Source organism: Podarcis cretensis (assembly GCF_951804945.1).
Source record: "Podarcis cretensis genome assembly, chromosome: 4".
NCBI lineage: Eukaryota > Metazoa > Chordata > Lepidosauria > Squamata > Lacertidae > Podarcis > Podarcis cretensis.
In genome coordinates this window covers 77,238,262-77,265,961 of record NC_137173.1, presented here as the reverse complement: position 1 = coordinate 77,265,961, position 27,700 = coordinate 77,238,262, and the positions used below count along the sequence as shown (strand labels likewise).

The window sequence follows — 27,700 nt, the reverse complement described above, 5'->3', positions numbered from 1 at the left end:
CGAAAAAAACCCAATATGGAGGTCAAATGGCCAAAATATTGGGAAATACTAGAAAAAGATGGAGACAATTGGAAATTGCAGAGTTTGGAGAAAATGAAGGACAAAGTGCGAGACTGGTTACACTACGCTCAGATTAAAGAAGTTTTTAAAAATGACAAAAAGTTAGGGTTCCAGGTGGAGAAATTGAAATTGGAAACAGAACTGTTAGAACCTAAGACTAAGGTACTTTCAAGAATGTATAACTTGCTGTTAAAATGGAACACACAAGATGAAATGGTTAAATCGGCTATGATAAAGTGGGCACAGGATATTGGGTACAACATTATGTTTGAGGACTGGGAAAGGTTGTGGACCACTGGGTTGAACTTCACTGCATGTAATGCTTTGAAGGAAAATGTAATGAAAATGATATATAGATGGTACATGACCCCAGTCAAGCTTGCAAAGATATACCATGTGTCTGATAATAAATGTTGGAAGTGTAAAGAAGCTGAAGGAACATTCTTTCACCTCTGGTGGACTTGCCCTAGAGTGAAGGTTTTCTGGGAAATGATTTATAATGAACTGAAAAAAGTATTTAAGTATACTTTCCCTAAGAAACCAGAGGCCTTCCTCCTGGGTATTGTCGGCCAGAGGGTGATAAAGAAGGTCAGGACTTTCTTCATGTATGCAACAACGGCAGCAAGGATACTCATCGCTAAGGACTGGAAAACCCAATATCTACCCACACTGGAAGAATGGCAGATGCAACTGATAGACTATATGGAATTGGCTGAGATGACTGGCAGAATCCGAGACCTGGGAGAAGAGAGGGTTGAAGAAGACTGGAAGAAATTTAGGATTTATTTACAAAAACACTGTAATTTGGTTGAGTGTTAAGAAGGATGCTAGATCATAAACAACTGAGCACCACTAAATTAGACGTAATTTGGATGATAAATGAGATCGAGGAAAATATAAACTTTTTTTCTTTTTGGAGAATTATTAGACTAAATTAAATGAATGAGACTTAAGAATGTAAACAAGTTGATAAATTGCTGGAAAAAGTTTTGGGACGATGCAAGTGGGAGCGGGGGAAGTGAGGGAGTCCAAAGAAGTTTTGAAAATATGTTATGAAACATGTCTTATTGTTTATTATTTTTGCACTTTTGTATTTAAAAAATCTCAATAAATATTTTTTAAAAAAAATATTTTACTTTACTTCTATTCGTTATTGTGGGGAAGACCATGAAGGATTTTCACATTCCAGTTTTGAACTTTGGCCAATGGCAAGATACTACAGAAAAATCCCGAAATGCTTCTCTGAAGGAATGGAGAGCATCTCCTGAGCAATATTTATATTTGACCAATGGCAGCTAGAAAAGAAGTTATTCTAATAATACAGTCATCTAACAGTGAGATTGTAAAAAAAAAAGAAAAAAGTGCATTTTCAACTAAGCTGTGAAAATCCAAGATGCTCAAGTCTCCCACTTTACTTTTTTTTAAAAAAGATGGTTGTTTCTAACAGTCTGAAATATTATTTCTAGCCTCCATTCCTAGCTTCTGCTAAAATTATCAGTGCTTTAAAAGTATTTTCTTACTATCTCATAGGATCTTTAGGTCCAGGGTATCTCAGGAATCACCTGAACTCTCATATCCCAGCACAATCACTGAAATCGTCTTCAGGAGCATTGCTGGTCCATCCCTGAGTTTGTGAGTCACATTTGACAACAATGAGAAACTGAGTCTTTAGTGTCATCGGTCCAGACACTCTGCCAATAGAGATTCAGTGTGTGTCTTCTGTGCCAACTTTTAAAACGCCTGATGAAAACTTTTTTATTCCACCAGCGCCTATGCAAGCAATCTCCTACAATGGTAAACCATTGTAAACTCATCTGCTTTTAATCATTTTTTAATGCTTTCATTGTATGGCTTTTATCTTTTTTAATGTTGTAAACCACTTTGATACAGTTCATGGTTTAGCACTATACAAATATTTTTAATAAAGAAATGTACATTCCTTTAAAAAGAAAACAATAGTATACAATGGCAGATCATACCAGCACATTAAGTTGCTCATTTCTAAATACTAAAGAATTTTCTCATTAACCTTTCTCAAATATTGGACACTTATTGTTAGCCTTTATAAAGTTAATTCCACAAACCTGGGACAGAAGAGAATCAACCACCTTTCAGGTCCAAAAACTCTGTAGTGTCTCATGATGAAGCACCAAACATCTTCTTGAAAATTCCACCCCAAAGTTGCCTTGCCCCTTGTTATTGTAATCCTTCATGGAAGAATAGAGTGTGGGTCTATTCTGGCAACAGTTCAATATAAAAAGGCTGGAAAGTCTACAGTACTCCTTAAATGGAAATACAAAAGACTCATTAATATCTCAAAACACCCTTATGTCCGATGAGAGCTCAAAACAGCCATACCACATCTCTCTTTTTGAAGCTCTGTTGAAGAGAAAAACCCGTTGCTGCATTCTGATCTTCTCCTCTATAAAATCAGCTTTGGGCATTATGGAAGTGTGCACATTTGCTGATGGTGAAGAACATGAAATTTAGCACCCTGTGGAGTAGTTCCATTGTACGGAATGCCTGGTGTATACCGAACTTGCCAGTGTACACTTCTCGCTGCGTAAGGAAAGCTACAGAAGCAAGTCTAATCCGTATCCTACCGGATAGAAGTGGAAACCCACAAGCAGATGTGTGGCAAGAGCTTCACTCCTCTCCTTTAAACGGGTTTTACCAGTTTACAGAGTTGTAGGCAAGGAAGTTGTTAGGGCAGAGCAAACAATTATGCACCAACTTCAAAACAGCACAAATCAAAACTCTGAAAGGGGTGGCTTCCTTCCCAACATTTGTAGTGATGTGGGTGTGCTGAGCTCTCTCCAGAGATAAGTTGGAAAAGATAATCTCATCTGAAACAAACATGGAATTTCACGCAGGAAATTCTTCTGGCCCCTGATTGAGTAAGAGTCATCTGTATGACAGACCAAACAAGTTGAGAGGGAAAATGTGCTTAAAATGTATGGCGTGTATGCAGTCCAGAGTCTAATATTACCCAACTGCACCTCTGTTTCAAATCATGGATGCTTCAGAAAAGAGGGTGATATTTTTATCACCTCACTTTGAATTGAGGGAGTGGGGGGAGAGAGAGAGAGAGCACAAGTATGTGTGTCTGTGGTAATTGACAAGAAGATAAGTCAAACTCTCTCAAATCTCACTGGATCCCTTGCTGCAAAACTAGTTGGAACAGTTCTTCAACTCTACATTGAAAAGGACCCTCCAAGAGAAGTAAAGAGCATGGCATCATGAAACCCGTGTGAGAGGAAGTCAAAGTACCAAGTCAAGAATGGAAAGAATGTCTGTCAAGTACTTGGAGAAGAGCTAAGAAATTGCCACATCCTTCTTAGGGGTTACCAGCTACAGAGTTGGCCACCTGGTCTACACATCACTTCTGCTGTAGTGATCACCACATCCTCATCCTTATTGTTGGTCACCAGAGGTGTATCTAGGGGTTAGTGAAACCAGGGGCACAAAAATCACCTATCAGACCATGTCTGGTGCATATGTGTGTTGCAATGTGCCGCTTGTCGCAGTGAGATCAAATGTGGGAGAACCTTCCTCGCACCACAGGTCAAAAGTGTGTGAATTTTTCCACCCTTCCTCCTTGCCTCACCCTCACTCCAAAATGTACCATATTTTTCGCTCTATAAGACACACTTTTCCCCTCCTAAAAAGTAAGGGGAAATGTGTTTGTGTGTTATGGAGCAAATGCAGGCGGGAGGCTCTGCTCAGCACTCCCTTTAAAGAACCGTGTGGAGCATGTGTGTGGCTCTTAGGGGCTTTTCCCCAAGGAGGGAGAAGGGCTGCCCTTCTCCCTTCTTGGGGAAAAGCCCCCAAGAGCCGCACACACGCTCGGCACGCTCTTTAAAGGGAGCGTGGCTCTTGGGGGAGTCTTCATCCAGCTGCTCGGGAGAGGCTGTGTACAGCTATCCCATAAGCCAGGACAGCAAGGGGAATCGCTGCGCAGCAATCCTGCTTGCTGTCCTGGCTTCTGGCTTAGTGCACGGCTCTTGCGGGAGGTGGGGGAAGGGACAGAGCTGCGCGGAGCGTGTGTGCAACTCTTGGGGGATTTTTCCTCCTCAGGGATGCATACAGGCTCTGCTCAGCGCTCCCTTAAAATAGTATTTTTTTCCTTGCATTCCCCCTCTAAAAACTAGGTGCATCTTAGGGTCAGGTGCGTCTTATGGAGCGAAAAATACGGTAGTTATTCTAACGTGACTATTGTGGTAAAGGGATTCTTTTTCATTGGGAGGAGTGCTGATACAGCTCGTGGTCAAAGGCGCAAGGGACCCTGGGTAGACCTCTGTTGGTCACTGTAGGGAGTGGGTGTATATGTAATCACCCCAAATGAGTGACCCTTCACCATTACATTTGGGGTAGCTGGAAACGTTCTATGGAGTCTGCTTGGGTGCATTGCATATGGGGCAGGTAGTCTAGGACTTGCATATCTGAAGATCCCATTCATTTTCAGCGCAAAGCAACCAACCCGACTTCTACATCCCCACCAGTATGCATAGCACAATGCATTGCACAAACCCAAGTACACCTAGAAGTAAGCAACCTTTCTGTTGGGTGAATCAAACTTCTAGCTGCAAGACCCTCAATGCCCTTGGAGTACAGAAACAAAAGGAAAGGCCAACAGGAATTTACAGCGATGGTGACAGAACTTTCCATAGCTTTCAAAGTTTTACAAATAACAATTTCTGAGGCAAGTTGTGTATACCATATCCTTAGGCTAGAACATGGTATGGAAATTCAGAGATACTTTCAAAACATGCAGACAATCTTAGCAGCGTTCATCCTTGGTATGTGCCCATTTTAATTGTCTATACGTGTCTTGCTAATTTCCTGAGGCACAGTTCAAAATAGGTCTCAACAAGCAAAACTCAGAAATATATCTTCACCCAGCAAGAATACGCCAGACAGCGTTCTATTGCGTGGACAGGCAGCCCCCATGTGGAATAACTACTCAAGACAATGTGCTATGGGATTAAAATTGGCCACAACGTTATTAAGTTTCAGATGTGGGTAGACCTTGGCTCAGGCACTGGGCGTTTATCCCTCCCAGTCCCCCGCCGGGGATCTGGGGAACACCAGGGTTATCCAGTGTAGGGGGGGATAGGCTGGCTCTGGAGAACATATGTTCAAGCAAAGAGAACCCACCCCCGTTATGCCGCCGTCGCAGGGGAGAGCAATGACGACCTCTAGGCATACGGTCAAAGCCTCCCCTCAAAAACCCCTTTAACAGGGAACCCTGGTATCGCCACCGCAAAGAGGAAGGGGGAGTGGGTCACTGCTGCACGCCCCCACCCCATTCAAGGAAGATACACTAAAGGATTCTGCCCAGTGCCTGATACCACCAAAGTCGTGACGTTTTGCTATGGGAAAGGCAAACCTGCCAATGCATGGAAATTCCTTTCCGGCCCTTCTACAGTGACCTTGACGTAGCAGCGCCCGTGTACCTGTGGAGAAAAGGTTAAACTGCAAAAGAAATCTTAACTGAGGGTGGGTAGGGTGGGAGAAGCTCTGGAGCCAACTGACGATTCCCAGGTAAGATCCTCCCTCTATTGTGTGGGCAGGTGGTCCCTCCCCCTACCTGGCCTGATCACCTTGGCAACACTTCCCCCAGCGGGATTGGACAACAACTGAGGTAGGCGGAGACCTCCAGGTATCCCACCTGGGGGGAGGCAAAGCCAAGCCTGTTCTAATGGTGCCGCATAGGGTTCAGGAGCTGCGTGCGACCACGCAAAGGGCTCCCCCCATTTAATGTGGGGAGCGGTCATTGTTGTGTCCACAATCGCAAGATCTAGTTCCTCATGAATCAATGCCAGTTCTTCAGAGCTCATTAGCATATGTGATCTGGGGGTTTTTTTTGGGGGGGGGGTAATCGTATGAATCAATTTACACTTCCTGAACTTGGTTGCTATCTCATGACCACAGACTGTTTGAGATTTCAAAATCTTGAGTAGTATGGTGTAATCCACAAATGTAGCCATCATCACTGTACATCTGATTCCGGATCATTTATGAATAAATTAAAAAGCAGAAGTCCCAATATAAATGCCATCACAACACATTCTGCTTGCACCTTCCTTCTGCTTCGTTTAATCAGTCACCAATGCATAAGGAAATCTTTTCGTCTTAACACATGACTGCTAAATTCATTCAGGAGCTTTAAGGGAAGGTCTTTGCCCAAAGCTTTTGGAAAACAAGATAGATGATGTCTACCAGATTAGCCCCGACTTCACGCTCGTTCGTACGCTTTCAAAGCACTCCAGAACATGTGGCAAGACTTCCTTTTACATAAGCCATGCGGCAAGGCTTTAAGCTGCCTTTTCATTTCATAATAAGGCACTCAAGGAAGTAATCGATGAAGATTAAAAAACCATGCAACCGTTTTATTTTATTTTAAATGTAAGCAAACCAGGATTGCTGCCAATAATCAGGGACACCAAGAAAACAATGTAGGAGTTATTCAAGTCACAGACATGCCAAGACAAACATATTTTTGCTTGCTGCCTTAAACCTCACTCGGGGAGGAGCTAAGTTCACCTCTTGAGGCAGGAAATTCCAGAGTTTTTAAACTGAAGCAGGGAAGAATATCCCATGTTTCTGGCAACCCCACCTCCAGAGATAAGGCACAGAACAGAGCCTCCCCAACAACGTGAGTGAGTGGGCAAGAGCACATGAGAAGTGTCCTTAGGAACCTACCTTAGATCTTCAGTTACCTTTGAGGCACCTGACTCAGCATTGTCCACACTGAATGGCAAACAGCTCTCCAGGGTTTCATATAGGATTCTTTGGGGAGATGCCAGGAATTGAACCCGGAATCTTCTGAATGCAAAGCAGATGCTCTTGCCACTGAGCCACAGCTCTTCTCTAAAAGTCCCTTTCAAGTAGCCTGGTCTTAAGCCCCTGAAAGCTCAGAATGAACAGAGAAGCCAGTGGGGTTGATAAAATTCCATTCCTTCTCAATACGGGGAAGGGATGCATTTGCCACCCTCTCCTCCCCTGCAAGATGAGGAGAGGTGGACTCTCCCACAGGGGCCATGTGGGCAACCACATGGGATGATGCGCCCTATAGAAGTGGAGAACAGGCTATTTCAGCCCACTCCATAGCTGACTAATATCAAAGACAGAGTAGTGTGTGGGCCTGTCAGGCGCATTGGGGTCAACACTGGCTGAGAAGAAGGAGGAGGAGGAGGAGGAGGAGGAGGAGGAGGAGGAGGAGGGAGGAGGAGGAGGAGGAAGGAGGAGGAGGAGGAGTTTGGATTTGATATCCTGCTTTATCACTACCCAAAGGAGTCCCAAAGCGGCTAACATTCTCCTTTCTCTTCCTCACCCACAACAAACACTCTGTGAGGTGAGTGAGGCTCAGAGACTTCAGAGAAGTGTGACTAGCCCAAGGTGACCCAGCAGCTGCATGTGGAGGAGCGGGGACGCGAACCCAGTTCACCAGATTACGAGTCCACTGCTCTTAACCACGACACCACACTGAGAGGGTCACAGTGTACATGTCATGTTCATATACCCAAGGGACGCAGGTGGCGCTGTAGTCCAAACCACTGAGCCTCTTGGGCTTGCCAATCGGAAGGTCGGCAGTTTGAATCTGCGTGACAGGGTGAGCTCCCGTTGCTCTTTCCCAGCTCCTGCCAACCTAGCAGTTTGAAAGCACGCCAGTGCAAGTAGATAAATAGGTACTGATGTGGTAGGGAAGGCAAATGACGTTTCCGTGTGCTCTGGCTTCTGTCATGGTGTTGTGTTACTCCAGGAGCGGTTTAGTCATGCTGCCCACATGACCCGGAAAGCTGTCTGTGGACAAATGGCAGCTCCCTCGGCCTGAAGCGAGATGAGCGCCGCAACCCATAGTTGCCTTTGACTGGACTTAACCATCCAGGGGTCATTTACCTTTTACCTTTACCTTACCCAAGGAGTATGCAGTGAGGGGGAGGAGTTCCCTCAGGCCTTGCTGGGTGATCACAGCATGCGCCTGGTAGCTGGCTCAGAAGATGGGAAAGCTGAAATACCTCCAGCAACCCACCTCACTGCCTGAACCTTATTGGTTTTGATTAATTTGGTTGAATCATTCTGAATATTCTCTAGTTGTTATAGTTTAATAAATATAACTTATTACCCATCTATATTGTTTTGAGTCTTATTGGATGTGTTGGCAAATATAGTATATGTGATTTTGTTGCTGTTGTTGTTTTAAAAGGCATACATGGCTCCCAGTACGTTTCCGAGCACAATTCAAAGTGTTGGTGCTGACCTTTATTTATTTTTTTAAAAAATAATATTTATTAAAGATTTTCAAATATAACAGAAAAAGAAAAACATCCAAATTTAAAACCTAATTTTCATTGGCATCCTTCCAGGACTTCCCCTCCCCTCCCCCTCTTGTATTCCAATTCTTTCAAATAGATTCAAGAAATTCTTACCCCAAATTTTAAAATTATTTATCATTGACCCAATTTAAAAAATATTTTCCCATCCCCTAAAATCGACCTGTTCCCTTCCACGAGTTCCCCTCTTTAATATGCAATACAGATTAAAATAAACAGAAAAATAGAAAAAAAGAATAAAATGTAATTTAACACCCTTTGGATTCCAAATTTCCCTCCCCCCTTTCCCGGTTGCGTTCCCAATGTCCGTCAATATCTACTGTCATCCTGGAGCTCCCACATCTAAACCACAGTCCTTCACCAGTCCGCTTTGCCGTCTTTTTATTAGTCTTTGCTGTCTTTTGGTCATCTTTGATTTCACATGTCCAATCTTGGAAGGAGTCTACCTTCCAACTTTGTCCAGTTCTTGTTATTCTTGTTGTTCTTGTTGTTCTCTCTCCTCCTCTTTTTTTTTTTTTTTTTTTCCTGCTCTCCTGCACAAATGTTCTAATTCCAAAAAGCTTCTAATTCCTCTGCAGAGGCTTTGTTATTCAGGAACAAAACATTACGTCAAGTCCCTTCCATTCTTCAGTAGATAAATCTATTGTCTCCTTTAGTGTGTAGACCTCTGTAGACAAAATAGTGTTCCATTTCTGCAGTTTCCCAGGAGATAAAAAGTCCTATTCAAATTCGATGCCAACAATACTTGTAGTGTCCCACAGCTCCTCTAGAGGGATTATAGTAGCTCAGTTTCCTTCCCGATCACACCCAACAGTCAAAGTAACTTATTATTCCTTGTTTTAAACAATTTATATCCAATTTGTAACAAATGTGACCAGCAAAGTCCTCGTAACAAAGTTCTCTTTTTGTTCTTCCGCTTTGACAGCTCCTTTGACAGCTGTCAAAACCTCTATTTCTCCTCTTCCGGCGCTCTTATGGATCGCTCCCGGGGTTTCCGGGGGGGGATTGCCTTTTAATTCACATTCCACTTTTCTCCTCCAGCCCAGTCTTATAATTTTCCATCGCGAAGTTAATAATTTTATCAAAAAAAGGTTGCACTCGATCTTAGTTGTCAAATCCTTTGCTTTAGCTCCTCTACAACAGGGGGGAGGCTGACTTCCTTTTTGCACCTCCCCCGCTCGCTCCGAATTTAAAAAGAATTTTTCCCCTTTTTTAATCCAAGTTCCAAATACTCACGGGTTATTCTTTTAAAGTCCAAATTTTCAATGGAAGAAGTCAGCGCTCTCCGTCGAATGGCATGCGGCTTCGCTCGGCAGGGGAAGCGGAGGACTCACAGCACCACCCCCCCCCCCTGTCACCCACTCCGCAGCCTTTAAAAAGGCTCCTTCGCGGGTCGGGGGGGACGCAAACGGTGCCCGCCGAGTCACCATGCCCATGGGTTTCAGCGCCCATGGTTTTTGAGGGTCCCCGCGTCGCCGGCGCGGTAGAACCCAGCCCCTGCCGAGCAGGCTCCCTCCAGAGCTCGGAGGGAGTCCGCCATTCGGCGATGGCACCAACCCGGAAGACGGTGCTGACCTTTAAACCCCTAAACGGCCTCGGTCCTGCATACCTGAAGGAGCATCTCCACCCCCATCGTTCAGCCCGGACACTGAGATTCAGCACCGAGGGCCTTCTGGTGGTTCCCTCATTGCGAGAAGTGAGGTTACAGGGAACCAGACAGAGAGCCTTCTCGGTAGTGGCGCCTGCCCTGTGGAACACCCTCCCTTCAGATGTGAAGGAAATAAGCAGCTATCCTATCTTTAAAAGACATCTGAAGGCAGCCCTGTTCAGGGAAGTTTTTAATATTTAATGCTGTACTGTTTTTAACACTTGATTGGGAGCCACCCAGAGTGGCTGGGGAAACTCAGCCAGATGGGCGGGGTATATATATATATATATATATATATATATATATATATATATATATATATTATTATTATTATTATTATTATTATTATTATTATTATGTAAAGCCAAAAGGTAGAATAAATATACTCTAAATAAATAAATAGCCGTATACCTTTTTTTAAAAAAAAAAACCCAGCAACAACAAGAAGTTAAAACTTTAACTGCCACATTTCGGACAAGTTTCTAAAGTATTTTCAAAGGCAAATCCACAGAATGTGTGTTAAGAGTTGCCCAGCCTTGATGTCAACAAGGCATTAATGATCATGGCTGTGGGACAACGGTCAGCTTTTGACAGGTCTAATGGATTGCTTAAAATTGATGTTACCTTATCTCTTTCCTGGAGGATTGCAAAGTAGCTAGAGTTCTGCAACCAACTGCCCTTTTTTTGTTGGCTATATCTCATTTCGGTTTTTAAAAGAACTCTTGGGTGAATGGCATCTTGTTAATTAGACAATTAGCTCTAAAACATCCTCTCTGGTTTTCTAACTGATATAGCTGCTCAGGTGCTTTCTTCCTCAACAATGCTTCAGATGTGGGCTTCGCAAAACCATCCACAATAGAGACAGATATAAAAATTTCATAGGAATCAATGTATTGTGCAAGTTAAATGAATTATTACATAATTACAACAAAATTATTTCACCTATAGAAATAATTACACAGTTGTACAAAAAAAAGTTGATGCCACTTTCTAGTCTTACATATTTGGTTGAGATTTAAAACGTCAAATCTGGGCTTCCACGCAGCCTCTAAAAATAATGTGAAACATTACATATCATAGAGATACAGGTAAAGTGCTCATGAGTCTGCAAATGTTTGGCCATTTTGAAACTTCATGCAAATAATCTTTTCAGAAGTGTAAAAAAATAATTACCATCTAATAACTTCACTTAAAGTCACAAATATGATTTTTTTTTTTTGCTGCATTAATTAAATGTGCAATTTAATTAAAATGTGAATAAATCACAGAGAATTCACACTTGCTTTTGCATCTGCTCACTGGTAAGACAATCCACCCCAAAAATATGGTGCTCTCTTACTGTTTTTCTCCTTGGGAGATACCGTAATAATATGCATAGTATATGGAATTATCCTTTAAAAGGGGAACGAACAAGTATTGGACAAATGAAGCAGCTATTTAAGCTGTTCCAAGTGAGCCCTTATGTTTCAGGTTAAAACCTGACTACGTATAAAGTCTGCACATGGGAGGGGGAAACACAGTTTCCTTCACATTCGCTTCCTTCCTCTGTAAAACAATTTTTGGCTCAAGCATTCACATTTTGCGATTTGTCCAAGAAACTCACTGAACCAAACCAGAAACTTCCTAGGTCTATGGCTGATCGCATCCTGGTAGAGAAGGCTCTTCCCAAGTGACCAAAAGTAGACATTCCTAGGGACCGCAACTCTCAACAGCTGCTTTCTGGGGTTATTCATGCAGCACACCTAGAACCATGCCTTGCACCCCTTGTTTGAAGATGTTCAAGAGAACAGTGCATGTGTGGTCTTGTTATGACCCTTCTGGTATCCAAGAAGAGTTAAAAAGTACTGGCAGCAAATGAAACTCCGAGGAAGGTGGTCTCCGGCTGGCTGGCATTTGGTACCGTACATTTTTCCAAAACTTTGTTGATGCCCTTTGAGATTTCTCCGAAAGGCCTTCTTCCCACCTGAGCACTCCATGTTTTTGTTTAAGGTATTTTAATGATTCTGGCATGTTGTCATAGTCTTTTATTTTATCCAGCTCAATCAGTATCACTTTAACTCCATCCCGAATAAGAGCGCTGTACACCGCAATTTCATGCTCAGAGGTCAGTCTCTGCGTGCTGAAGCAGGATGAATCCGGTACCAACACGATGATCACTCTTCTGCATTGCTTCAGAGTTTCGTCAGCAACGTTGACCACCGCTGCATGTAAAGGAAGCATCAGTATAGGTTAACTAAGGAATCATATGTACAACTAAATATGTTTATAAATTAAACATTAAGACTGTTTAGTTTTAATGAAGAAACATCTAATTCAGGAAAAGACATCTGAAGGCAGCCCTGTTTAGGGAAGCTTTTAATGTCTGACGGACTACTGTATTTTAATATTTTGTTGGAAGCCACCCAGAGTGGCTGGGGAAACCCAGCCAGATGGGCGGGGTATAAATAAATTATTTTATTATTATTATTATTATTATTATTATTATTATTATTATTATTATTATACCATCTCGGGTTACAGACGCTTCATGTTACAGAAGCTGCCAACCCAGAAATACTACCTCGAGTTAAGAACTTTGCCTCAGGGTGAGAACAGCTATCAGCCATCAGCTAAAGTGGTACCTCAGGTTAAGAACAGTTTCAGGTTAAGAATGGACCTCCAGAATGAATTAAGTTCTTAACCTGAGGTAAGGTAAAGGTTATGGGACCCTGGGCCATTAGGTCCAGTTGTGGCCGACTCTGGGGTTGCAGCGCTCATCTCGCTTTATTGGCCGAGTGAGCTGGCAAACAGCTTCCGGGTCATGTGGCCAACATGACTAAGCCGCTTCTGGCAAACCAAAGCAGCACACGGAAACACTGTTTACCTTCCCACCGGAGCGGTACCTATTTATCTACTTGTACTTTGAAGTGCTTTCGAACTGCTAGGTTGGCAGGAGCTGGGACCGAGCAACAGGAGCTCACCCCATTGCGGGGATTCAAACCGCCGACCTTCTGATCGGCAAGTCCTAGGCTCCTTGGTTTAACCCACAGCGCCACCCGCGTTCCTAACCCGAGGTACCACTGTATTATTATAGCAGTCAATTATGCAAACCGAGCCTTAGTCCTCATTTTCTTTGTCCCTGATCCTTATGGCAGGTAGAACAGCCAGTATTGACAATTCTTACCTGACAGGTAACCCTCAGAAGAAGCTATGTATTTCCCACTCAGACTGACACAGGAGAGGGAAAGCAGAAGAAGAAATGATGTATGAAATGCATGGGTAAGAAAATAACCAGATGGTGTTACAAGCAGAGTGGACAACATTGTTGAAGGTTAAGACAAAGTGGTATTTAGGCGGGGGAATTCCACAGCCGAGAGGTCAGGGACAGAACCCTTTTTTTTAAAGTGAAGACAAAAGGGTGTCCTCAAGGCAGTACATGAAAGTGTCTGTCCAAAGGTAGAGGTCAGAGAGACACAAGAGAAGGCAGAGGGATTATCACTGAAATATCCAAGAAGCGAGATGAAATGTCAAGAAAAAGGAAGAAAGTGGGTCAAGGAAAAGGCCTGAAACAATTATTGAGAAGGGATTGGGGTGGGCATTATGATGATCTAGAACCACAAATGTGGAGGAAAACCATATACACATTTAAATCTACACACGAGACTGCTGTATACAGAGTCAAGCCGTTAGTCCAATTAGCTCAGTCTTGTCTATGCTGGCAGTAGCTCTCCAGGTTTTCAGCAATCTTAGCCTACATGGAACTGCCAAAGATGGAAACTGGGACCTTCTGCATGCAAAGTATGGGCTCTAACCCACACATGGTTGAGCATGGCCCCCAGCTTTTAAAGTGAAGTAAATAAAGTGGCATGCGATGGGTACCTAAGTGGTTTCCCATCCAGGCACTGACCATAACCAAGCCTGCTTAGCTTCAGCAAGGTGGCTGAATAATGTATGCCCTCAGACCTTGCTTCAGGACCATAGCTTGTATGTATCTGATCTTTTTAAATCGAGATCGCCAAGGACCTTCTGCAAGCAGCTGAGATACAATCATAATTTCAAGGAGTTTACCACGGAGTTTGTCTCCGAACAATGCTCTATCAAATGTAAACACACTTCTTTAATATACATACCTTGCCCTGGCAGATCATCCCTTCCACATATAAAGAGCTTATAGCCACATTGATTTTCTAAGACTTCAGGCAATGCTTTCAGGACAAAGATATCAGATGAATATGCACAGTTCGCTAAATTTTTGGGATACAACACATACGCATCGTAGAGCTTCCCGTCTGAAACTAGAGAAAGGAAAATGTAGTTTTAAAACATTGTGCTTTCTAAGTTTTCCTAAAGGAAACAATATCTCATTCTTTCCTGTTGCTGGAGACTTAGTGTGTGAACCACCACTATGTGTTTGACTATATCAAATAAATAAATAAATAGAAACGTTTATTTATTAGTTGTACCCTGCCCACTGGACTGGGTTGCCCCAGCTACTCTGGGTGGCTTCCAACAAGTCTGAGAAATTTTCACATATCTTTTTTTATACCATTAGCTGTTAAAAGGACCAAGAGACAAATAATACCAATGAAATCAAAATTACTCAGTATCCCAAAAGATTTAAGATCAAAGGTCCAGAGTCAGGGTACTTAAAAAAAAGAAGAAGAAGAAGTATCTGCTTCTTATTAAACATATGCATGGTCTTCTAGATGTTGCTGAACAGCAAGCATAGCCAATGGTCAGTCATGGGAGCTGCATTCCAACAAGGTCTGGACGACCACAGCTGTATGATAAGGGTTGCTATACTATCATGGCCTCTCAGCTGAAACTAGGCAAAGCATTCCAATCCCTCCTTTTTATAAAAAGCATAGACAGAAATGGCGAGTGAAACATAATCCCTCATGGAAGCCTGCAAGTATTGACTCCTTGTTACAGTGGTACCTTGGTTCTCAAACGCCTTGGTACACAAAAAACATAGAACCCAAACACTGCAAACCTGGAAGTAAGTGTTCCAGTTTGTGAACTATTTTCAGAAGCCAAACGTGCTCCATTTTGAGTGTTACGCTTCCAATTTGAGTGCCACACTTCCATTTTGAGTGTAACAATGAGCTCTGTCTGTTTTTGCTATTTATTTTGCATTTTTGTTTTTTGCGGCTTTTTTGTTTTGTTTTTGTGACTGTGTGGAACCCAGTTCAGTTACTGATTTATTGATTGACTGTGTCACTGCAGTACATTTATTGCTTTCATTTTATGGATCAATGGTCACAATAGATAGTAAAATTCATGTTAAATTGCTGTTTTAGGGGTTGTTTTTTAAAAGTCTGGAACAAATTAATTCATTTGGCATTACTTTTTATGGGAAAGCACGCCTTGGTTTTGGAACATTTTGGTTTTGGAATGGGCTTCCAGAACAGATTAAGTTTGAGAACCAAAGTACACTGTACAGTGGTACCTCGGGTTAAGAACTTAATTCGTTCTGGAGGTCCATTCTTAACCTGAAACTGTTCTTAACCAGAGGTACCACTTTAGCTAATGGGGCCTCCTGCCGCCGCCACGCAATTTCTGTTCTCATCCTGAAGCAAAGTTCTTAACCTGAGGTACTATTTCTGGGTTAGCGGAGTGTGTAACCTGAAGCATCTGTAACCTGAGGTACCACTGTACAACAAAAATTTTAAATGATGGGGAGGAGAAACCCTTTTATTTCTCATTGACCACTAGATGGCATCAAGCTATTGAAAATACAGCAGCAAACTTACCTCCCTTACCGAGAAGAACCTGGCAGGACTCCCGATACCAAAGCACAATGTCAACTTTGAAAAACTTGTAGATGAGCAGAACTGCCAGTATAACAAGGAGCGAGGAAACAAGACCTCCAATCAAATAACCCTGAAAGTTGCGAGCTGTATTGGCAAAGGTAAAACAAGAAGTTAAAAAAAAAGCGAGGCGAATAAACAATGGTGCACAGTGTCATGGTGACAGATTGCATAAGAAGTTTGTGCCCACATAAGAAGAGGACTCTGGATCAGGCCAATGGCCCACCCAGTCCAGCATCCTGTTCTCACAGTGGCCAACCAAATGCCGGTGGGAAAACTTGCAAGCAGGAGTCAAGCCCTTGAGCACTCTCCCCTTCTGTGTTTGCAGCAACTGGTATTCAGAAGCACTGTTGAATCCAACTGCAAAGGCAAAGAATGGCAATCATGGCTAGTAACCCCTGATGGTCCTCTTCTCCATGAATTTGTCTAATCCTCCTTTTAAGCCATCCTGCTTGGTGGTCATCACTGCCTCCTGTAGAAGCAGGTTCCATAGTTTAGGTAAAGGTAAAGGTACCCCTGACCATTCAGTCCAGTCGTGGCCAACTCTGGGGTTGCGGCGCTCATCTCGCTTTACTGGCCGAGGGAGCCGGCGTACAGCTTCCAGGTCATGTGGCCAGCATGACTAAGCTGCTTCTGGCGAACTAGAGCAGCGCATGGAAACGCCGTTTACCTTCCCGCCAGAGTGGTACCTATTTATCTACTTGCACTGGCATGCTTTCGAACTGCTAGGTTGGCAGGAGCAGGGACGAAGCAACGGGAGCTCACCCCGTCACGGGGATTCGAACCGCCGACCTTCCGACCGGCAAGCCCAAGACTCAGTGGTTTAACCCACAGTGCCACCCGCGTCCCTTAGTTTAACTATGTGTGAATAGTTGTCTTTTCTCTGTCTTGAATCTTCTAATGTTCAGCTTCATTGGATGTCTCCAGCCTCTCGACTTATGAGCTTCCGGGTCATGTGGCCAGCATGACTGAGCCGCTTCTGGCAAACCAGAGCAGCACACGGAAACACCATTTACCTTCCCACCAGAGTGGTACCTATTTATCTACTTGTACTTTGACATGCTTTCAAACTGCTAGGTGGGCAGGAGCAGGGACCGAGCAACGGGAGCTCACCCCGTCGCGGGGATTCGAATTGCCGACCTTCTGATCGACAAGTCCTAGGCTCTGTGGTTTAACCCACAGCGCCACCCGCATCCCTAAATGCTTTCAGCATTTGACTTCCACCACCCCAGAAAAATTCCTGTGGACACCCATGACTACAATTGTTTCCCGTAATATCGCCTGCCCAAATAGAAGCATTTCTTTAAAAAAATTCTAAAACAAATGTTATCAAGCGTGTTTCTGATGCTTGCTTTGTCCCTTCACTTGTTGCACTAGCTGTGTGTACAACAGAAAACCACACAACATGAGGCTGCATGATACCATCTTATACATAAAAAACTTACCTGGAGGTTTTAGCATGATGTATACAACTCTTGGAGCAGTTCTAATAGACCATACAGTGCAGAAGTATTTTTGGTAGTGTTTAGGTTTCACTACAGAAATATTAAACTTTTGTCTCACTAGCTGAAGTTCTCCATTAGGTGACCTATACCTGGTGGCATAAAAATGCAGGAAAAAATAAGAAACATGAAAGTTTAACAGAGCTGATTTGTATAATGTTGTGTCACACTTTTCTTGAACAAAGCTACAAGGATTAAAGATAGAGAAACTGTGCTTAAATGCTGAGGGGAATTATTAAATTTCCTGGTTTCAGCAAAAAGCCACGTTCCTTCAGTTTCACTATGAATCATACCAGTATCCAAATTACACAGAAGACGGCCTTCTTAGTGACTGCTCCCAGACTTTGCAACTCCCTCCCTAGAGACATTAGACTGGTTCCCTTCTTGTTATCCTTCTGCCATCAGGTGACTACTTCCTTGTTCCAACAAGGGAATTGGGAATTGACTGCTTTTAATGAAAGAGCTGTGGTGCCATGCTGTTTTTTTATTGTAATTAGCTGTTTGATTTTAATAGAATATATATTCTAACAATGCTTAATTGTTTTTAATGGTTGTTTTTTTTAAATATGTTTTTAGCTGTTCTTATTTTTACCTGTATGCCACCTGTATTTCCCTCTCAGGGGAAAACAGGCAGAGTATAAATAAAAGTATAATAATAATGATAAAATTAATCCTTGATAATTGGTCGGGCGACACTGTCCACAACATTTGGAAAGCACCATATTAGATACCATGCCGCCTTACAATGATTTCAATGTCTAGTCCCATCAAGTAACCCCCAACTTGTCCTAATTCCAAAGACCAAAGGAAACTGAGTTAGTATTTACAGAGACTGGGTGAGTGTTGCTTTTAAATCCCGAGTAGAGTTATCCTCAAGGTTCCAGGATACATATGGTTCATCCCAAATACCTGACGAGGCATTACAAGTCACGGCAATACTGGACCCTAAAAACATGAAAGAATAATTGCAAATAACAGAAACTGTTAGGATGTAGTTTAGGACCATGAAAAAATAGTTTCATATTAAGTGCAGTAGTTGCTTACCAAGTTCTACTTCAACTGAATTATTGTTTGGATAAATGATGTCCAGCGGTATTCTCTTCGGAGGCGCTAACAATGGAAAGAAGTGTTAACAGAAACAACAAATCATCGTTGCACAATCTATTACACGTTGCTCTGCTAGGAAGTTCTTGTTATTATTTTCTTGTTACTGCGGACTGTCGTCCATTAGTAACCATTTATTTCACTACTCATTGGAAAAAGCCGCTTCATGGTGCATATCCAGATACAAGTAAAACATTTATTGGCAGCCTAGAAACAAAGGTTTATACCTAGTGGTTGAACCAACAGATGGCAGCTTGCACAACCAATCTTCCCCTTCACCTCCTGAAAAGCCTTCCCAGACAACCCTCTGAAGGGGATTTTTCAAGGAACTGCAGGGGGTGGGAGACTGATTGGTGCAAACTGCCTTCACTTGTGTAATTGCTGGCTACAATTCAAAATATTTGTATCTTGACCGGACATTACATGCAAGTACATCACAAATGCTATTAATGCTATTAATCAGACTATGAACAAAATCAGACTATCTTGATGCAAACGTTCTGCACATTTATGTCACAATACTTTTCGTTAAGATTCAAGACTCCTCTCTAGAAAAGACGGACTTTTGAAACCTAACATAGATACGCTTAACCATACATTAACTCCAAAAGCGGCCAGAGTCAAATACCACTTTAAGTGTTCAACAGATCCAGAAGCAGCATGGGAGTAAAAGGACAAAAGAATACAAAAACAAAAATATGATCTTGCCCAGTGCTGTTCTGGAACAAATCACGTTTGTCTTAACAATGCATTTATGATGCATTTGTGATATTATTAGATAACCTACATTCTGTAGCTTACCAATAGTATTTTCAGGAAAACTCGGAGATGTGGCAGACCTAACCAATAAAGTATCAAGAAGCAAATATATATATTAACTTCTTTATACCCCATCTTTCAGGATATAAACTCTTCCAAAGCATTTTACAAATAAAACTAAACTACATTTTAAAAGCCCCACAAATATCTGCATGTAAGATGTCATCAGGGTTCTTGACGCAGGGCAGCTGGCAAAAAGGAATAGTTTTCTTATTTGCTGATACGTGGACTTGTACAATGTCAGCTAGCTCCCATTGGGACTGAGGGAGCAGAAGGGATGAAGGCCAACAGTAGGTAAAACCACAAGCCAATGACAGGCAATGCCAACAAATTCTGTTTGTCCCCATCCTCCCCTGCTAAGAAATGTCAACCCTGAGATTAAGGAGGAGGGAGCAGAGGATGTGGTCTGGATGCAGAGAAGAAGGAAGGCAGGTGGTCTTAAGGGAATGAAGGCTGAATTAGTAGGACAGTGTCCCATTTGCCCTAATGGACCAGCTGTAACGGAACTGGTAGGAGTGGGGAGGGAAAGTCTAGCCAGAGCAGGCTGGGAGGTGGTCTTTCCCTGCTTCCCTCTTACACAAACTTACCAAAAAGAGTTAGATTAATGGCACGAGATACATTCAATTGTCTTCCCAGATAGGTGTATGTCAGCTGGCATATATACACTCCTTTGTCTTTCTCCGTTGCATTTTTAATTGCAAGGAAATCCTCAAAATGGCTAAATCTCCCATCTTCAGGTAATCCAGGAGTGCATGCCTGAAATATAAAAAGAGGCAAGAAAAATATTATTAAAAGCTGAAGGCAACAAACTTAGTTCATTTACAGAACCCAAACACAGACTGGCACAATAAAAAGCGGAGAAATGTAATCCACAGAATGTAGACTCACAAAGCTAAGGACAACTGTTGGGAGGGAACGGAGAGTTGCAAATAAGGATTTATCTCCATGCACAAAAGGTATTATTAGCAAGGTATTCTTATCATTCACGCCTGCTTCTTGGGAGAAAAGCAATGAGAAACCTAGACAGCATCTTAAAAAACAGAGACATCACCTTGCCGACAAAGGTCCGTATAGTTAAAGCCATGGTTTTCCCAGTAGTGATGTATGGAAGTGAGAGCTGGACCATAAAGAAGGCTGATCGCCGAAGAATTGATGCTTTTGAATTCTGGTGCTGGAGGAGACTCTTGAGAGTCCCATGGATTTCAAGAAGATCAAACCTCTCCATTCTTAAGGAAATCAGCCCTGAGTGCTCACTGGAAGGACAGATTGTGAAGCTGAGGCTCCAATACTTTGGCCACCTCATGAGAAGAGAAGACTCCCTGGAAAAGACCCTGATGTTGGGAACGATGGAGGGCACAAGGAGAAGGGGACGACAGAGGACGAGATGGTTGGACAGTGTTCTCGAAGCTACAAACATGAGTCTGACCAAACTGTGGGAGGCAGTGGAAGACAGGAGTGCCTGGCATGCTCTGGTCCATGGGGTCACGAAGAGTCGGACACGACTAAACGACTAAACAACAACAACATTATCATTCATGGAGTGGGTTCAGAACCTTCCCAGGCTTCAGGTACCTAGTGGTTCAAATAACCAGAAACCTCAACAAACTATACCTCCACAATTACAAGTCCCTGTGGTGACAAATCAACAGAGACTTGAGGAAATGGAACAACACCAATTTCACCCTCTCAGACAAAATAGAGAAAAAACTGCACTCATTTATTTTCTCACACAAAAAGCCAAGAATAAGCCCCAAGTACCTGTACCTCCCCTCCTCCGAAGGAGGATGGGGAATCCCCAACATAGAATCATATTATATCACCAACCAAGTACACCACATAATCCCGTATATTCAAGAAGACGAGACAAAACAATGGGTCCACTTGGGAGAGAGGCCATCAAAATCATCCCCAAAGCAACATACCCATTTCTCCAAAACAAACTAAAGAAAATCCCCACAACAGTGAACAGGTTCCCACAGTCCATGTTTAAAGCATAGAAGGGGAAAGTATGATCTCCACAGGCAGCTGGATCGAGGCGGGTCGGGGCTGCTGATTCTTCTAGACCTGTCAGCACCCTTCGACATGGTCGATCACAAACTCCTGGACCACCGCCTTGCCGACGTGGGGATCCAGGGCACAGTCCTTCAATGGCTGCGCTCGTTTCTCTCTGGTCGGGGACAGAGGGTGGCGCTTGGGGGGGAATTGTCATCGCGCCACTCCTTGGTGTGTGGAGTGCCTCAGGGTGCGATACTCTTCCCAATGCTTTTTAACATCTTTATGCGCCCCCTCGCCCAGCTTGTCCGGAGTTTTGGGCTGGGTTGCCATCAATATGCCGATGACACCCAACTATCTGTTGATGGATGGCCATCCTGACTCGGCCCCAGACACACTGACCAGATGTCTGGAAGCTGTGGCTGGATGGTTACGTGGGAGCTGGTTGAAGTTAAATCCTTCGAAGACAGAGGTCCTCTGGCTGGGACGGGACGATATGGGATTGAGGGGGCAACTCCCATCTCTTGCGGGGTTGCAATTAGTGCCAGCACCATTCGTTAAGAGTTTGGGTGTAATCTTAGATACCTCCCTCTCTATGGAGGCGCAGATTACAGCTATAACAAAGGTGGCATTTTTTCATCTCCGCCAAGCTAAGCAGTCTCTCGCCCTGACCTAGCCACTGTGATCCACGCGACGGTCACCTCCAGACTGGATTATTGTAACTCGCTCTACGTGGGGCTGCCCTTGAGACTGACCCAGAAACTCCAGCGGGTGCAGAATACCGCGGCAAGACTCCTTATGGGGTCTTCGCTGCGAGATCACATTCATCCGGTACTATACCAGCTGCACTGGCTCCCGGTGGAGTACAGGATCAGGTTTAAGGTGCTGGTTTTAACCTTTAAAGCCCTATACGGCCTAGGACCCTTGTACCTCCGGGACCGCCTCTCCTGGTATGTCCCACAGAGGAACTTACGGTCTGCAAATAAAAACATCCTGAAGGTCCCAGGCCACAGAGAGGTTAGGCTGGCCTCAACTAGAGCCAGGGCTTTCTCGGCTGCGGCTCCAGTCTGGTGGAACGCTCTGTCACAAGAGACTAGGGCCCTGCGGGACTTGACATCTTTCTGCAGGGCCTGCAAAACAGAGCTGTTCCACCAGGCCTTTGCTCAGGGCGCAGCCTGACTCCCTCCTCTGGCAATCTGCACAGGATTTTGCTTAACGGTTGCCATCAATTTGATTTTAATTAATTTTTATAATGAAATGTTTTTAGAATGTTGGATTATTTGATTGTTGTTAGCCGCCCTGAGCCCGGCTTCGGCTGGGGAGGGCGGGATATAAATAAAAATTATTATTATTACTATTATTATTATTATTAAGTAGGCAAATTATCCCCATTCCCACTAACCCCCCTGGCCTATCGCCAACTATTCCAACATGCAGCACAAAAAGCCAAAAGCCACATGTACCATATTTTGAAGTTTGTATCAGAAAACAGTATGAATTGCTCATCCAGCAACAACCATGCCATCTCTCACCAGCAGAGGGAGAGAAGGGAAGCAGGACTATCCCACTGGCCCTACTGAGACATCAGCAACGTTTGGCTCATCTTTTCCTTAAACCAGGTACGAGGAACCTTTGGCCCTCCAGATGTTGTTACACTACAAACTCACATCAACCCCAGCAAACATAAGCAATAGCCAGGGATGATGGGAGCAGCAATTCACCAACACCTAAGGGGTCAAAGCTTCCCCAACCCCTGCCTTAAACTATTCCTATTTCAGCTGGTTGTTGTTGGAACTTGATTGCCTATATCTAGTGCTTTAGTTTGCTGCCTTCCTCCTCCTAGTTTTTGTGCTGTGTCTTTTAAATTGTAATGTTTCATGCAAGACCCACAGAAGGTTCTCCACAACCAAATATGGCCCACCACCTGAATGTGGTTCCCCACCTCTGATTTAGGAAAAAAAGATACCGCCAATAAGATAAAACATTCAAAAGGCTGTTATCACACAGAAAGACACCAACCTTGGACCACTGAAGTGGAGTCCTTTCACTTTCAAAATTCTGGAGGTCGGGACACTTTAGCTTTCCAGTATTCTGCAAATGTATTCTTTGTGGATAAACGTAATTTCTATTAAAGCATAAACCATCATCGTTCTTGAAAACACGGAGCTCCTTCCTATCTCTTGTTGAATTTCTGTTATGAAAAAAAGGGATATCAGTACATCTATTAATTATTAAGAGATACCCACAGGATACTGGCATTATATTAGCATTTAATGATTAGAAAAACATCATGAGAATAACCAGATCTGGGTGCACTTTTTAGAATAGTAAGATGTGGAATTGGATCACAATTCAGCAGACAAGAACCAACTCAAAATAATAATACTCTAGAAGTGTCTGGCTGTTTATTGTTAGTTTGTTGTTCCAGGAAGTAGAAGAAGAAAATAAATGAAGGACAGAATATAAAAATGTGTAAGGGATGGCTTAAGAGGCAACATTGTGGCCAGGAGGTTTGGTTTCATGGTGTTCATAAAATGCCAGAATTAGCTGGAATAACATGATGTAACAGTTCTAAAAAAATTACTGGGGGGAAACAAAAATGATCCTTTTGTTTATATTGGATTGTAGCCAGTGCTGCCATTTCACATGCACTACAGACCTCCACTTGTGCAACAGAGCTTCCCGTTGTGGACCCTGTGGGGCAGAATTTGGGGTGCACAGAAAAAAGTCGCCCCACTGTGCACCACTTACAGAGATACTTACTTTTGCATTTTGCTCTTTTTTCCAAGAATTGTATTTTATAGCCTGAAAACTATAGGTTGATAGGTTATTAGGCTGAGGTCATGTTCAGATGGCCAACTTCACAAATCATGGCTGAAGCCACATACAAACATGATGGCTGCCTGCTAATCCCTTCTCCTATCCCTCTGCATCATGCATCTTTCTGCAGGGCCTGCAAGACGGAGCTGTTCTGCCAGGCCTTTGATTGGGGTTCAGTCTGATTCTTTTCTTTTTGTATAAGAACAAGCATTAAAGAGGCCTCCTAGCCCGCTCACAGGTCCTTTATAAGACCAGTAGTAACAGTTGGCCCTGGAAAATATTAACCACTCTTAATTTTACCCATGGACTCCCATCTGTCCAGATTTTAATTTCCTTTGAACTAATTTTACGATGTATTTTAATTAATTGATTGCCTGTTTTTATGTTCTTATCTTCTTTGTATACTGTGTTAGTTTTATGATGGTAGCTGCCCTGAGCCTGACTCCAGCCAGGGCGGGCGGGGTACAAATAAAAATTTATTATTATTATTATTATTATTATTATTATTATTATTATTATTACCTTCTGAGCAAAGAGCATGGATTGCATTCAGCAACAGTTCCCTGTTATCTCCAAACTGTGTGCATGAGGCTTTAAAGAAACTACAGTGACTGGAGAGAAATAAAACTTACCTCCTGTATCAATTTTACTAAACACATAGGGGGGGAAATGTAGTTGACTCCAATGCATGTTTTATTTCAGAGAAGTCTCAGCAGGGTTTATACACAGCCTGCAGATTGCTTCTCACTTCAACATTACACAACTGAAGCCCCCCAAAAATTGTTAAGACAAAACGGGCAAAATTCTAAATTTATGTTTCCCTATCGTTGCTGAACTCACTCAAGTCAGAACTATAGAACCTAACAGCTACTTTCAATTGAGAAAAAAAACCATAAACTTTGCAGAAACTTACTGAATGCGACACTCATAAAATCCGGAGTCTTCTATCATTGCAGGGCTAAACCAAAGCCTGTCTCCTCGTTGATGGATCCTGGAGTAGTTATCCGTAGTTATGGGTATATCACTACCGTTTATGTGCCAAGTCACAGAGTAATTGGATTGTTTGGAAAACAGCAGCGGACAGCAGATGACCCCAGGCTCCCCTGCACGCACATTGGTCGCTAAGCGTACACCTAATGAGTAAATTGCATATAATATGTGACAAATGGTGTACTTTGCTAGTGCAAACAGACACACTTGCAGTAAGCTTGAAAATTCACAACACAGCTCCCCATCATTCCACTGTGTGCCAACTCATTTGTGCCAACTTTGCCTTTCTTCCTTGCGCCTTGCAATTAGCAACCCTGCCCAAACTTACTATCTAGCTGGCACAAACTCGTCCAACTAGTAGTATGAACTTGTCCCATGAATGCTCGGATGCATTATGAAACTAACAGCACTTCCGTGCCACAAATCATTCTCCAGCTCCAATTGAATCTGAGGTGGTGCATTGTCAGGTTACCTGCATCTTCCCCTGTATTCCCCACTCCAAACCCAGGGTGGAAAACTGTCTCCTTCTATTTATCTGGCAACTGCTGCAGCTGGAAAATCTGACTGGAGGCTTTTGAGAAAGGCTCCCTTCCTCTAGCTAGCCTGGAACGTGGGAAGACTGCAAGCAACAGATAGGGCAGCCTTGCAAGGGCAGGATTGTTATTTGACCGTTTCATTCCCAAACAGCGAAATCCTAACCACATCTACTCAGGAGCAAGGTTTACTCCAAAGTAAGTAGGGTTAGGATTGCAGGCACAGAGAATGCCACAGAGCCCTAATGTGGAATTGGCCGAGGGGGGGGGGCATGTAGAGAAGTCAAGTTTACTGAGTCAGGAGAGGGGGTGCATATATGAGTATCTGCAAATCACAGCTTGTGCGACGCAGCTCTCAGAATTTTAGAAATGCAAGCGTAACACTATGCAATGCACATCTGATACGTTCTTAATGCAAAACTGGCAACATTTAATTGAGAATGCAATTCAGCTTCTTAACAGAAACACAAAGAAGAGCCCAGAAAGCCAATTCCGCACCCCATTCGTTATCAAACAAAATATAATCGCTGGTGATGTAAAATACGGCAATTTAATGTAATCTTGAGTGTTGGCGCATCTGCTGCTTCTTTAAGAGTTTTCAGATGAGAGGAATTTTGCTTGAGATTTTCTAGAATGGTTCATAAGAAGTTCACCTCTGAATATTGCATTCATTGAGCAAAGTAAGAGGCACTACAGTATCAAAGTATATACAGGCAACAGCCAGTATGACGGTATATATGAAACATAAAATTAAAAGGTTTTTTGAAAAATAAATGGGTTTAAGAACAGCTCTTCCCATTTTTGTTGGGAAAAGTGCTGCATTTTGAGAAACTGCAACCCCAGTTGACTTATACATCATGGTGGGCGGAGGGAGAGATAGAAAACTGTGATGGATGTTCATCACTTGACTATAGGTTAACTAGTGATGCATGTACACACAAGTGAAGCGCTACAGACTACAGACACAGCCTTCATATTCCCTCATATGCACTGCATTCTCAGTGTAATTAAGCAAGCAGGGAGAAATAAAGTAAGAGCTATGCATCTGCAGAATAACGCAAACAAACCAGCCCCTCATGGAAGTGGCACTTATATTTGTGTAACTTTGTGGAGAAACTAGATGGGAGTATGATTACATCCACCGTGGTGTAGCTAAAGCAAGCAAACAAACAAACAAATAAGAAACATAAATTTGACTTACAAATACTGGACGAAGAATAAGCCAGACAGATCCAGCATAAGAGCTGCAACACAGATATCATCTTCTGCTGGCAAAGGAAAGGAAAGATATTCAGGTCTGCAATAGCTTTCTAAAATTCTCTGCTACAGCCAAAATTTTCACAGTATGTATAAAGGAGGAAGGATGACATATCCGATGCTAGGACTATTGCATTTAGAAGAGAGTCAAATAAACCACAAAAATAAGTCCACAAAAATTACTAGCGCAGCTACACTTACCTACCAGCCATCAGTAGTGTAAAAGAAGAAACATTTCGTAAAGAGCCCTATTTGATCACCTGGTGTATGAAATGAATTTGGTTTCAGATCCTGGACCCTTTGTGTGTCCTTAGACCAGTTACCATCTCTCAGTGTAATTTACATCAGAGGGTTGAAAGGATTTTTAAAAAGTGATACTCCCCACCAAGCAAACGGCTATTTGAAAGTTCATGTTAAGCTTGGCTTCTGCCATACCTATATGCATTCACAAATTGAGATATATCAGTAATTTCCAGGCTGCATCAACAGCTCAACCATTGCCACAATCATTTTCAGCAAGAAAACAGACTACTGAAACCCCATTTACAGAAACACAGGAAATTTCTTAGCTCTTCGCTGAGTGGTTTAGGTACACAGGAACCTGACCACATACTCTACAGCAGATTTTCCCAAGCTAACTCGCATCCGCCCCAGTCAGCACAGCCAAAGACTGGGGCTGGTGTGAGTTGTGATCCAACACATCTGGAGGGCACCAGGTTGAAAAACACTACCTCGGAAGAAGTACCGTATTTTTCGCTCTATAGGACACACTTTGTCCCCTCCAAAAATGAAGGGGAAATGTGTGTGCATCCTATGGAGCGAATGCAGGCTTTCGCTAAAGCCTGGAGAG

The 27,700-nt window shown here is 43.0% G+C and overlaps 1 protein-coding gene across 1 annotated transcript in view; it reads right to left on the bottom strand.

Annotated features, from left to right (window-relative positions):
* Positions 1-27,465, bottom strand: part of LOC307213917 (uncharacterized protein) — a 50,431-nt gene extending 22,966 nt beyond the window's left edge. Inside the window, exons 1-10 of the mRNA XM_079972148.1 lie at positions 26,795-27,465; positions 24,984-25,203; positions 23,270-23,441; positions 19,846-20,014; positions 18,380-18,445; positions 18,163-18,280; positions 17,279-17,427; positions 15,777-15,920; positions 14,154-14,318; positions 11,853-12,245 (exon numbers count right to left, since the gene is read on the bottom strand). Coding sequence (XP_079828274.1) covers positions 11,853-12,245; positions 14,154-14,318; positions 15,777-15,920; positions 17,279-17,427; positions 18,163-18,280; positions 18,380-18,445; positions 19,846-20,014; positions 23,270-23,441; positions 24,984-25,203; positions 26,795-26,855 — 1,657 coding nt within the window. The 5' untranslated portion in view covers positions 26,856-27,465. The remainder of the gene's footprint in view (positions 1-11,852; positions 12,246-14,153; positions 14,319-15,776; positions 15,921-17,278; positions 17,428-18,162; positions 18,281-18,379; positions 18,446-19,845; positions 20,015-23,269; positions 23,442-24,983; positions 25,204-26,794) is intronic.
* Between the last annotated feature and the right edge of the window lie 235 nt (positions 27,466-27,700).